The sequence below is a fragment of the Uloborus diversus genome, chromosome 1, assembly GCF_026930045.1.
Source record: "Uloborus diversus isolate 005 chromosome 1, Udiv.v.3.1, whole genome shotgun sequence".
In the NCBI taxonomy this organism is placed as follows: domain Eukaryota; kingdom Metazoa; phylum Arthropoda; class Arachnida; order Araneae; family Uloboridae; genus Uloborus; species Uloborus diversus.
Genome location: NC_072731.1, coordinates 114,195,537 through 114,209,147, shown reverse-complemented (window position 1 = coordinate 114,209,147; position 13,611 = coordinate 114,195,537). Strand labels below are relative to the sequence as shown.

Genomic DNA, 13,611 nt, shown 5'->3' with positions numbered 1-13,611 from the left:
TGAGTTATTTACATGTATTTTTGCATTTTGTAAATGTGCTTCAAGTAGAAACTACTGACTTACCTCAAAGTAAGTAACATCAGTTTAGTAACAGACAGCATTGTGCAGAAATAATTTTAGTAATTACAATGAATACTATCAAAACATTTTAAACTCTGATTTGGTTGGTACGCTATGAAGTCTATGCAGTTTTTTTTTTTTTTTTTTTTTTGAAGGTACCATGAACTGGTAACAGTGCTTAACCTGAGAATAAATAAAAAGTCCGAAAAGGTACACTAAAAGTTCTGCAAATTTTAAGATTTAGTAATACAGAGTAATCACCTGGCTGGCAGTTTTTGCCTGTAAAAACCTTAATTTGTCAAAAAAAAAAAAAAAAGGAGTGAAGAAGCATTTATAAATTATGCACATACTTGTTGAGACCAATGTTATTACTTGTGTCTTATTCTCTTTGTTGTCGCTCAAATTCAAGCTAAAGCAATAGCAATAAATGTGAAGATTTCATGGTGAACAACCCTGAACATACTCAATTGCTTTTGATCCGCAGAAAGACTTCAAACTTTTCGAAACTAGGCATTCAAACAACGTTTTCTGGGCCATGAGTATTCCTCAAAAACAACATAAGAAACAGACAATACGGCAGTTCAAACCTACACACTTCTTTGGTGCCAAACAGAAGTAAAAAATAAATAAAATAAACAAGTACGCCAGAAATTTGAAGTTCTGGATAATCTGAACAGCTAGTGAAATGTAGGTGATGTTACACCACCTCCAGTTGCTACACCAGTACTAAGCACATATGATTATCAGGGGGTAAAAAAGCTTTATTAATAACTTAAAAACTAAGTCTGTTATGGCACAATTGATTTAACAACAGAGTTTAAATAGTTCATCCGATAAATTCAAACTTTCCGGACACGGCTCAGTCCCAATTAGTTCAGATTATTGAGATTCCACTGTATGTATGTATAATCATGATTTTTTTTCACTAAACTTTTTTACGAGCACTCGGCTATTGGGGTCTCTTTGTACTTGTTATCAGCAAGATAGACAAAATTAATTTATCAGAAAAGAGTTAGAGTAAAAGCATTATAGGATTGAATCTTTCTCTTAGAAAGAGAACATTTTAATCAATTGAAAAACAAATAAAGTAATAATTTCCTTAAATAAAACAAAGTAAAGCTTGATAGTACTCAAATAATTAAATTCTTACTTTATAATACTTACATCAACTCAATAAAAACCACTTACCATTGTCAAAATATCGAACAGTGGAGTCATTGCTAAAGCTGGTATCAAAGTTAGCCATAAGAGGAGCAATATATTGAGTGGCAGCAAGCCAGCTGTGCATGTAATCTCCCATATAGATAAAACCTAAATAATAATAATAATAAAATGTTTTATTAACTCAATCAATAAAATAATTGCAGACCCTCGTTTTACACGGTTTCGATCATACACGGTTCAAGATTTGACACCTTTATTTTATTTTACGCGGATGAGTTTCGGTTTCACGTGGATGCGGCAATGCAAAAAGATAAAATTTTCCCCTCTTTCAAAATCCAAACGCCTAAAGATTACAGATTACACGTACTGCATTTTAGTGTGCTAATAATCCAGCTTGGGCCACTGGAGACATTTTATGCGATTAATTCCAAAGCTTTTTCTAGAAGTAAAGTTATTAAACTCACACAGTACAGAACTCACTGGAAGAAGAGCTTTCGAGTGAGAAAGGAGGCAACCGACGAGGACACGGACATCGGTGACACACAACCAAAAATGTTCACATTGAAAATTTTGAGCCATTCCTAGACAGTAGAAATTATCCTTCTGATTTGCTAGTGAAAGAAGATTCTATCATGGAAATAACGCAAGTGATCATGGATGTGTTAATGCTCGGCAAAGAATTACAGAAAAAAATTCTCAATGACCACCAAAATTCCTCCTTATAAACAGAACGTAACATTAATTTATGTTTTCGTTAAGCATGTTATGCATAAAAATCAATATAAGTACACATTAAACTTTTAATGCAATTAGTTATCACAAGAATTTGTTATCTACAGAGCCAAACTCCTATTTTAACACTATTATTAGATCTCAATTTACGCAGTTTTGATTTACACGGCATTTCCATGGAACGTAACTCCCGCGTCTACTGTATCTGATTTTAGTTGAATAAAAGCATTATTTCTTTACCTCAGAACCAGAGTGACGTAAGTCCAAACATTACAATTTCCCCTTTATTATGTTGAAGCCCATTTCACATCAAGCCATGTGAACCTAATTTTTTTTTAAAAAACCTTTTCAATTTTTTACCAGGGTTAAAACAGCATGCCTCCCTTCCTTTGCATGAGCCAGAAAAAAGTTTTTCCTCTCTCCTGTAAAATTACCATACTGTGACTTATGTCCTTCTGGCTCTGACAGATTTCAAGTTCTTCAAAACTGCAAGAAAGAAATTTGACCAAAACCGTTTTGTGACATTACCTCAAACTGAAATCCCCAATAAAAATGATTCCAGTTTAATTATCTGATTTCTTTCATATCTTATAAATAGAGCTTTTAAAATATAAAAGATATTTAAAACAATGATGAAAAAGTTGGACATTTAGATGCAAATTGAAATATATATATATATATACAGTGACTTAATGTATAATTAATGAAAACACACAAATAAAACTCACACTTATAGTCAGAATTTGCTCACTTTGAAATGAGCGAAACAAAAAATGTTTGGCTCATTTAAGAGTTTTAGCTATTCTCGAAGGGGAAAGGGGGGAACCAACAGACATTTCAAATTTAATAACCATCTGCAGGTTTTTTTTTTTTTTTTTTTTTGAATTTTTACTGAAAAAGCTGTGGTTTTTTTTAAACAAGAAAGTGGGCTAATAGAAGCAAGCAACTGTCTGATTAGAAGTGAAATTTTAGTCCTAAATATTGTTAGAAACAGGTATCATATATCATACTTTTCTTCACACGATACCATTCAGGGGCGCTTGAAGTTAAAAATTTTTTGAAGGGCAGAAATTTTAAGTTTGTCCAATGATAAAATATGGTTATGCACACATAAGTACATCGAATGAAAAAGGATATTCGGATCTTTAAAAATTGCAATGCTGTAATTGTGTCTCAAAATTGCCAAATTTTCAGACAAAATTTATTGAGTATGAAAATTTTGCCAGATCCCAGAGACCTCACGCCGGGAAACCTTGATTACCATTTAATTCAGTCTGCAGTGCTTTACTGTTTTTATTAAAAAGAATAAGTCCTGGATAAAGTGGTTACTTTGAATTATAAAAAGCTGGTTGAAGAATCAATTGGGCATTGGTTACTAACTAAAAATTTGAATTTTCAAGTCAACTTCCTCCATATCATTCGCTCAGATTATGATGACAAATATACTAAAGATACCGGGGTGCCCATCCCCCCCCTTTAAGCTTAATGGTGCAAATCCCCCCCCCCCCAAAAAAAAAAACTTTCTCACTTTCAAATAAGGTTAAAGGTAACACTTTTTCGAGTTTCTAATTCTCAGGTAAACTAAAGGAGGAAGGGGGGGGGGGGACGCTAACTACTGCACCCTCTGAACTGAAATGTTATTTTTTTTTTCAAATATATGCAAAAATACAGAGTGGATTCACCTATCTGGTTTGGGGTAAAGTCATTACTGGATGTAAGCAAGTTGAACATTGTTGGAAGTATAATACTCAGTCAGCTAGGGGTGTGTCCAGGGGTTTCTCCCCCAGAAATTTTAGAAATTGTAGTTATAAAAACAGTTTTAGACATTAACTCTTTAAAACTGGGACGGGGGGAATTCTTTACTACAGTTAAGTACTGACTTTTTCGACCAAGCTACTTCGGAAATGGAATCCTCCACTCTGAGCCCCTCAACAGCTTTTCTTCAGTTCTTGTGTGTACCAATTACAGTAGGCGTGGTAAGCTGTCACCTTAATCACTATCGTGCTTCGGGCGCGCTGCCTTTTTCGCTGATACTCATTGCGTCTATTTCTTCTTGGTTCAGTTGTCTGCGACATTTTGAAACATGTGGTGTTTTATGATTAGGAGTGAAATATCAGGACCAGAAAAAATATTCAAAAATCAAAAGCAACTTTTGAATGAAAAATTTCAAAGAAAAAAAACAGAACAAGTAGCATAAACTAAAACGTTAGAATGCCTTCATTTCCCCTTCCTCCCGAAAAATGGGCATCTTCACAAGTTATTAGCTATCAATCCTTGTAGTTTGTATTGCCATTGGAAATTGTACATCACTGTCACTTATCCCATCAGTTGATCTTTGAGATGGTCTCACAACATGACTTTCCATCAGTTCCTACCCATATTGCTAATCAGTTTGTTTTCTTGGATATCATGTTCAGCCTACAGCGCAAAATAACTATCCTTACTAGAAGCTTTAGTTTTTGGAAAAATTTACCCCGATTTCGATTGATTAAAAAAGTTAAAGCATAGCCAATAACTTTTATTCTTCTGCAGAATAAATAAATTACAAAACATATAGTTCCTTTTAATGCATGTTTTCCTTTTTTATAAAGTTATTGAGAAAAGCTATAATAAAATTATAAAACATTCTTTTTTTAGCAGAAAAGATATATGTAACAAGGACATGGCAAGAATAGGTTTGCAGGGATGATTCCCAAGTTCCTTAACTTTCACATATTGATTGAAAATCTTACATACGTTATACACATATACTAGCCGCCTTCAGCACGTAGATGATTCGCCTTTTTGCACAATTCGCTTTTTATCCATTCACTTTCTTTTTCCAAGAATGTTGCTTTTACAGAAATTTAATGGTAACCTAAAAATTATTTTCATCAATTTCTATATCTTTGTACATGCGTTTAAATCTATCTATGTCTGTATCCATCTAGCTATCTGTCTGTCTATCTATAACACTATTAATCTATGTATACCTATCGCTATATTTTTCTTATTTTTTAAGAAAAGGTAAACATTGCAACGTTGTAGCTCAACTTATTACAGCCGCACATTACATGCACACTGCACAACAAACAACAGTCTTTTTTTGATTTATTAAATCTCATCCTTAACTGAACTCTTCCTGAAATTTTTAACCATTGTTGCGAGGCAGACAAACACAGAACATCTTATTTCATTAATTTAATATATATATAGATAGATACATAAAAAAATATTGCTTTGAGCATGAGTGACATGTTGTTCAGAAGAAAATCAGTATATGTTGTCTTGTGATTAAATTTTTAGAAATGCAAATTTTTAATACATTGTTAGTAAATATGACTTTACTCAGAATTTTAAACTCAGAAGGAAAAGTGATAATTCGCTGGATTGAAACTTTTATAACATTGTAACTTAAATTATCTTTTTTTCTCTCCTATTGTGTTAGAACAGTTGCCAAGGCATTTTCTTTAGTCATCCGAGCTACCTGAACCTTGGAGTTGGTCGGACCATGCATACATAATACACATATTATGTGTGCTTATATGTAGTTATTATGTCTTAATGTAATTATAACCTCATATCTCATTTTTTGTTGCGCTACTGTTAGGGTAACAGCTGTGTGTGTGTGTGAAGTGGGGGGCAGTTTATTTTCAAGGGCCCATTCAAGCTCTTGGGGCAGATCTGTTTAGATACCTTTTTAGCTCTGATTTGCTAAGCGTTGCTTTTGAAATTCTAAAACTGGAAAGAAATAAGTACTTTTAGTCTGAAAATAAAAATAATGAGAAAAAAGTTAATTAGATGGCAAGATTTTGCAAATAGTAGTTGCATACACGTGTTTCGAGGTTTCTTGTAACCCCAAAGCATGTAGATGCAATTATTTGCAAATTTTCTTCTTCTTATCTCTCTGTTCTGAATCAGATCAGATCCATGAGGTTGTTCGCCTTAATCAACTTCAAGACAGAAGCAGGTCTCTTCAGTAGATCCTTGCGTACCAAACCAACACAAAAAATCAGATGTTATGCAGTGGCCTCTTCAGTATGACATTTGGTGCAAATTGGGAAAGTCCTATTACCATGAGAAAAATCTGAGGGTTTTTAGATGACCTGTGCTCAGGCGAGTCAAAGCAGGTTGATCTCTCCTGTCACCCTCAAATCCAAGGGAAGCACCAGGACCACCACCACCAGGAATTGTGGGCTTTATCAACATTGTTTTGTATTATTTTTACTAATGATAATTCGTTCATAAATTTATAATTCCTAAAATACCATTTGTTTCTAAAAACTGGCATAAAAAGGTGAGATTAAAAGTGAAGGAAAATAAAACGCAATTGTACAACAAATCTGTCTTTTCTCATTTTTTGAGGATACCATGTGACCTCAAGTCATTAGCAGCTCTCCATTCATACAATTGTCATTATGACTAGCTAAATGACTACTGGTGAGAAGAAAGAAACTTTCTTGGAGAGGTCTGGCAGTAGGGATCTCTTTCTGCCCACTACACCCCCCGCATTCGCTTAAGTGGGCCAGTGTCGGGCGGCCTCGGATCTAAGCTACAAAGTCGTTTTCGGGTGGCCTAGGTCTTACGGGGTTAATTGGGAAGGTTTGGTGGCTTCAATTGGAATGATTCGGTTGTCCCTCCCTGGTATTTCTGGTATTTATATTATTATACTGTAGATACTCTTCAGTTATGTAAGGGAGAACGGGCGGGTTCGGGGACTCCCCCCAAAACGTTTTCAAAATAGTAATTCTAAAAACTCAGTTTTAAACTATCTCTGGTAATGTTAAGTAGAGAAGAGATTCGGGAGGTGTCCCTCGGAAAATTTTCGAAATTCAAGTCTTAAAATTGCGATTTCAGGCTATCTATAGTTAGGGGACAAGCATTTTTTCGGAAATTGAAGCTCTAAAATCGCACTTGTAGCTATCCTTCGTGACATTAGGGAAAAGTAGTTTTTGTAAGCACTCTCCAGAAAAATTTTTCGCGATTGCAGCCCTGAAAACCAAATTTAAGACGATCTTAATGGGTCACACAAAAGTTCACTATGGCAGCAGCACACATCGAAATTCAGAACTCGAAAATTTTCACGAATCTAATACTTCCTTCTACAACATATCAGATACAACAGAAAATAATGATCTTGAGAAAAATAATCAAAATACTTTAAGAACAAACTGTTCTACTTCCAACAGTGGAACCTAACTTCATTTAAAGTTTTTATAAAAACCATTAAAAGGAAAAAATTAAAAGAACAGTCAATTTGAAAATGGTAGAAAAAAAACAAAGTGAAATGAAAAATTCTATCTAACCTTAAGCTAATTTATGAAGAAAGTGTATTATTTTTCAAGTGATGGGCTAAAAAATATGTTACAACCGAAACCTGTATAAGTTGACCCACTTGCGGTGCACTACTTTAGTGGTCAACTTAAACAGACGGTCAACTTATAAAGGTTGAATTATGTAATACAGATCTGATTCTGTGCCTGAAAATAGTGGTCAACTTAGACTCGTGGACAGCTTAACAGGTTTTACTGTATTTCAAAACTTCAAAATTAGAGCATAGTGGTCAAAATTCTTACAAACAATAAACAACAGGGGAAAAAAAAATTAAAAACTTTATTTTAGCCATTCTTAACCTCCCTCTCATCACTGTTACATGTATTCCTCATACAGAACTGTGTTACCCTCCAGAAAATATATATAAATAAAACAAAGAATATATGTGCATTTATCTATGCATGTTCCTCATACAAATTGAGTTTATGTCGGATCTCGAACAAATTTGCCAGGGAGATACTTGGGCACCTGTGAAGGAATGTAGGGGATTTTTAAGCGTCAAAGAAGTAAAGAACCCTTTGAATTTTAGTTTTAGGACCTTAATGCAAAAATGACATTAAAAGACTCTTTCTACTCGAAATAATTATCCAATCGGTTCGAGTTTACTCTCATTCGAAGCCTGCAAAAATAGCCTTGAAATAGATTTATTTCCCGTGGATTTCAAAACCATCAATAAGGCGGTAAAATCAATAGGAGAAAACTTGTATGCATTTTTAAGTAAAAAGGAACACCAAAATCAAAACGGAAATTTATCGTCTACTGTGAGCTCAGTATAATTATCGTCAATAAAATTACTGAGAATAAAGATCTGTTGCCATTTTTTTTCTAGACTGTGAACAAATAAAATTCTTGCTTTCGTTTTGAGGCTTTTTCCTGTAATCAGAGGATTTTAAATTTTTCGTTTCTGGTTATTTTTCCACGAACTGTCGGGAAATTTTACAGATTTTTTTTTTTGTTGTTGTTCAAGCCTGATTGTTAAACACACATCACGTGACATAACTTTTATTTTTGTGGTAAATCTTGCAATTTGGCACCACACACCACAGCCCAAACTAAATGCAAGAATAATCTGCCTTTAAAATACAAAAACAAAAAATTTAGAGCAAAAAATAAATAAATAAATAAATAAATAAAAATAGAAAGAAAAAAAAAAGAAAGAAAAAAGAGAATCAAAAATTAAATACACATAAACACACGCAGCACCAAGACTGGAAAACAAAACATAAGCTGATTTATTTTTTGTTTCCAAAAAAAATGTTATTAATGGTTCTTAACTTTATTTTTAATACGAACAATAAAAACAAATATACAGTGAAGCACCGTTTATACATTTTTGAAGGGACAGTATGAAAAAAGCATACAAATGAAAAAACGTATAAAAAGGTATAGGTTAATGTGTATTAGACTCTGCAAAGATCAATTTAAAAAGCGTATGATTGATAAAAAAGTATAAAAGAGAAACGTATAAACAGTGCTTCACTGTATATTCTTTTTCTTACAAAACAAAAAAATTTGATGAATTACCTCCAGTAGCAATTGTAATATTTCTTAAAGGATGGCCATAAAATGGGAAATCGAAAGTCAAAGTGACTGTCTGTAAATAAATAAATTGAGAAGAAAATTTAAATAAAACAACTTTTAAATAATGAAAACTCCAAAAAAAAAAAAGAAAAAAAAGGAACACTTACAGCAGCTCTACGATACGAGTCTGATAACAGTCTATGTACAACGATTTTATCTTGTGGAAGTTTCTCAAAATTTACCCACAAAGCCATAGCCTTATCCTCTTCTAAAAACAATGTGGAATTGTAATAAACATGGTGGTCAAACTGGGAAAGAAATATCAATCATTAAAAACTGTTTAAAAATATCAAAAATACAATTGGCTTACAAAACATAATTGTATGGAAACACCATTGAAACCAACACTTAAAGTAATATCAAAAGTGCAAACAAAAAAAGTCAAAATTTTCATTTTTATATACTCAAACACATAGGCGGATTTAGGACCGAGTTCATGGGGGGGGGCAGGATTTTTTTTTTTCAGCAACATTTTTACTGCCCCCCACTCCCGTGTTTTTGTCTGTTTCCTGTGATGCATAAGTCCATGCTTTACTTTTTTGTGTGTCGTTTTCATTAATGCGTGTTTTCATGCTTTCCTTTGAGTTGATCTTAAGAGAGGGAACTGGTATCAAGAGTGACGCAGGGCTCCCTTTTAAGTGGGAAATAGAATATCTCCAATTTTAGGGGACTGGGGGTTTCTCCCCCGGAGGAAATTTTGTAAAATGGATATAAAATTCTGTATTTTGAATCCTTATAAAGGTTAATTGGATAGACATACATACTGATAACTAGATTATACAGTTGCACAGTATTGTTCAAACTTTGTAAGAAACAGCCATTTTAAGTTTGAAAGAAAAAAAAAACTATAGATTTCTCATTACAACCTTTTTTAATTATAAGTAGTGCAGAAAACGAAAAGGAATAGAGGTAGTGTATTATTTTTTTTTCCTGGCTAAACAGATTAACAATATGCAGTAGAAGTAATTGACTTCTACTGCATGACTACTGGAAGACTTTGCTTAGGATTTTCAAAGACTTATCTAATTATTTCCAAGGACTAGAACAAATAAAATTCTTTAAGGCACTTCATTTGTACTTTCCAGTCTGATATTTTAGTACTTGATTGTAAATTTTTACAGTCCTGTTCTAACTTTGTGAGAAATAGCTATTTTAAATTTAAAAGAAAAAAGAAACCATAGATTTCTCATGACAACAACTTTTCTTCAGTTGCAAGTGGGGCAGAAAACAAAAAGAAATAGAAGTAGTATGTATTTCTTTCCGTGCTAAACAGATAGACAATATGCAGAAGAAGTAAGATAAAAGCAATCAATACAAAAGAATTTCCAAAATACTGCATTCGGGATTGAATAAATAGCAAGATATGAAACATGTGAGTCACAAAAATTTATTTCAAATAATATGTTACAAAAGTGAGAACCATGATTTTTACATTTTTAATACAGGATGTGGCAAGGAGCTGAATTTGATATATTTTGGCATTCCTCTCCCTCTACCATTTGTTAGAAATTTTAAAATTTAAGGTTTGTAGCCAAACGTTTCCAAATATTCAAGGTTTTCAAGCACAAAAATTAAATTAGTTTTTTTCAAGCAATTTCCATTTTTTAAGGAACGAATCGTGAATTTTTTTTGGGAGTTAGGGACCCACTTCAAAGCAGGTGCCCTAAGCAATAGCTTGTTTATCTTATAGGTAAATTCGGTTCTGTTTGTAATTCACTCTTACCTGCAAATTTTTGCTTGATTTTTTTCTAATTTTTACGAAATTTTGTCAGTTTTTACGATCAAAGGATTTTTACGATTTTACCAATCTTTGTTAGGTTTTTATAGACTTTTATAAAATTTCAGTAAATTTTTCCAAAACTTTTGATGACTCAATTATTTAGATTTCAATGATGACCAGGACTGACTCACTTAGATTTAGATGATTATGACTTACCTTACTTTTTAAACAGTATTTATAAAGTAAGTAAAATTGTACTCTCCCTCTAAAAAAGATTCATTTAATCAGAACACTCAGATAACTGAAATTTATTCAGTTTGCGAAAGTATTTATTTTCTCTCTCACTCAAAAAAAAAAGAGAGGGTATTAATATATTTTTTATTTCATATATGGCCATAAAGCAGATTTCAGTCAACTTCCATCATTATGCTTAATTTACATGATTAGTTAAGATTTACTAAGGATTGAATCTTTTATTGTAGATGCAATCCATTATATTGCTCACTCCTGTTGCAGGGGTGTGACATTTTTGCCCATTTATATACACTTTCCTGGAATTTTAACTTTGACTTGTAAGGTAATCAACAGTCTAAATAATTGTTTGCACCTAAAAATTATGATTTGTTCTGCAGGAACACAAATAATATTTTTTGAATCAAATTTTAAAAAAATGTTTATATTTCATATTATGATACATAATAGTTCCTTATATTATAATGTAGGAAGATTAAAAGACAAATTTTTAAATTCCCAGAACAAAATGCAAATGTATGTGTAAAAATTGATTGAGAAATATATAAATCTTCATATAAACTACACTCTCCATTGGTGTGTTTTTTTTTTTTTTTTTGGATTCTGTGTGCTCAAAAGATTTTGATTGGCTATACACCTATTCTGCTTCATGACTATTGGGTACAGATAATTCTTAGTTTTTTTCCCCCCTTTTATTCATTGGAATTGGGATTTTGGTATTTGCTTTGCCTTAGCTAACCTGTGCAGTTTACAAAAGTTACTTACTCATATTGTTTTAAAAAGAATGACTTGATTAACATATTAGTATGCATAGACAAACATTTCAATCAATATTTCCCCGCAGAAAGCTATTTTAATTATTTAAATTAGTTACAAGATTTTGTTCTAATCTCTTTAATTAATCAAGAAATTAGGTATAATGTGACTATTGAATAACTGTTAATTACATGGAACCTTAATTACCTTCCGAAAATTAATTGTTTTTCTCGCAAATAGTATTTAGACCAAAAAAAACTCGGTTTAAACCAAAAAAAACCTGGTTTAAACCAAAAAAAAAAAACGGTTTTTTTTGGTTTTTTGAAAAAAAAGGTTTTTTTACCAACCCTGATTTAAATAAATATGTATGTATTGAATAACTGTTTTTCATAGTGTGCAGAGTTCTATTTATTTTTATGAAATTAGTGAAAACTGCCCCCCTCCCCCTTTTTTTTACACTTTAAACTTCGGCTACAGTGGTGGACACTAAGTTTTTCGGGTCTAGTGGCCACTGGACAGTTGAAAAAATTCTGAGTCTTGACCTTTACCAGGGACTTGTGTATTTTATGAAAACTTAAAATAAAACTAATAACAATGCTGCAGATAATTTTCAACTGCCCAAAATAGTGTCGCAGACTGGCTAGAAAGTTTCTGCTACTGGGGTCATGGCCAGGGGTGATAGTCGACTCAAATAAAATTTTTGAAGACACTCTGAAATTTTCAAAAACTATGAGAAAGTCCAATCCCCTCTCCTAAGTAAAAAATTAAAAACTGCATACAAAAATCATTGAAATAACCATTAAAAAAAAATAATAATAATTTTTCATGTTTTAGAATGTGCTTGCTGTCAACCCTAAATTTTCGGAAACGGCAACCCAAGATTATGTAGTCTCACGTTAAGCAATTTTCTCAAACTTAGGTTACATTTAATTAAAATAATAATAATTCAAGTAAATCACTTGGTTTGACCTCTGGTATTCACCTTGAAAAGTCGTGAATGAATAGTATGATATTTCTTGTTCTAATGGTGAACTTTGAATTTTTGCAGAAAAAAAGTTAATCTTGTTCAAATTTACATAGACTTGGAATAAAATGGGCATCTCAGATACGAGTTGAAAAAACGTATAGGGCTTGTTGATATTTGTAGTGGAAATTGATCTGAGCCTGAAATGAAGGATTGTTTAGCATAACAGTTGTGATTAAACATTAACAAACTGACGTAACAAAAATTTATTGCACACATTATAATAAACAAAGATAATAGCTTCTTACGATGGTCCTTTTTTATATTTTTTGTACTGATATCTCTGTAAAGAAGGCTCATTTCATTCATATATCTGATTATGACACATCTTGTATGCAGAAATATACTATTAGAACTTCACTTAAAAATGCGGCAAAAATCTAATTAAAAATTAAATATTTTATGAATGTAATTTAGACATTGATCAATACTCACCTATTCTTTTTGGTTTTAGAAAAGTCGGAGGAGGACGAGAACATCGCAGTCTCAGAGTCTGATACAGGAACTCGGGATATGTTACCATTGGATTTGGGTTCATTAGCTTTTTTTCATCTTTGCGAAAAAAAGACAACAATGTTTTGTCACCTGAAAACTTCATTGTTTTTGTAAAAGGTAATCCTTTTCTAACAAAACACGGCTTTTTCCAGCACAGTTCCCATCTAATACAAGGGGCTAATTTATGGAAACCCTCGTCTAACGAGGTTTAGTGCTAACATGAAACTAAAATTTTACATTTCTTGCACGACACAAAATATAAAACACTGATTTAAACTAATTAACTATTCACAGCACATTTATAAATAAACTCCATACGAACAAAAGCGAAACTGTCTAAAAATCGTAAGAGAAAGGAATTATAATTTAAAGAGACTTTACACAAAAAATAATTATACAATCAAATGTTTTTACAATTTAAGTGATGACTTACAGCTCTGGAAATATTCTTATCATCCATTAAATTTGCTACATAAATGAGATATGGCGGCAGACACTTCTTTGTTACTTCAGT

The 13,611-nt window shown here is 32.2% G+C and overlaps 1 protein-coding gene across 1 annotated transcript in view; it reads right to left on the bottom strand.

Annotated features, from left to right (window-relative positions):
- LOC129231562 (plexin domain-containing protein 2-like) overlaps positions 1–13,611 on the bottom strand; it is a 91,133-nt gene that overhangs the window by 29,549 nt on the left and 47,973 nt on the right. The window contains exons 3-5 of the mRNA XM_054865922.1: positions 8,958–9,098; positions 8,794–8,863; positions 1,249–1,371 (exon numbers count right to left, since the gene is read on the bottom strand). Coding sequence (XP_054721897.1) covers positions 1,249–1,371; positions 8,794–8,863; positions 8,958–9,098 — 334 coding nt within the window. The remainder of the gene's footprint in view (positions 1–1,248; positions 1,372–8,793; positions 8,864–8,957; positions 9,099–13,611) is intronic.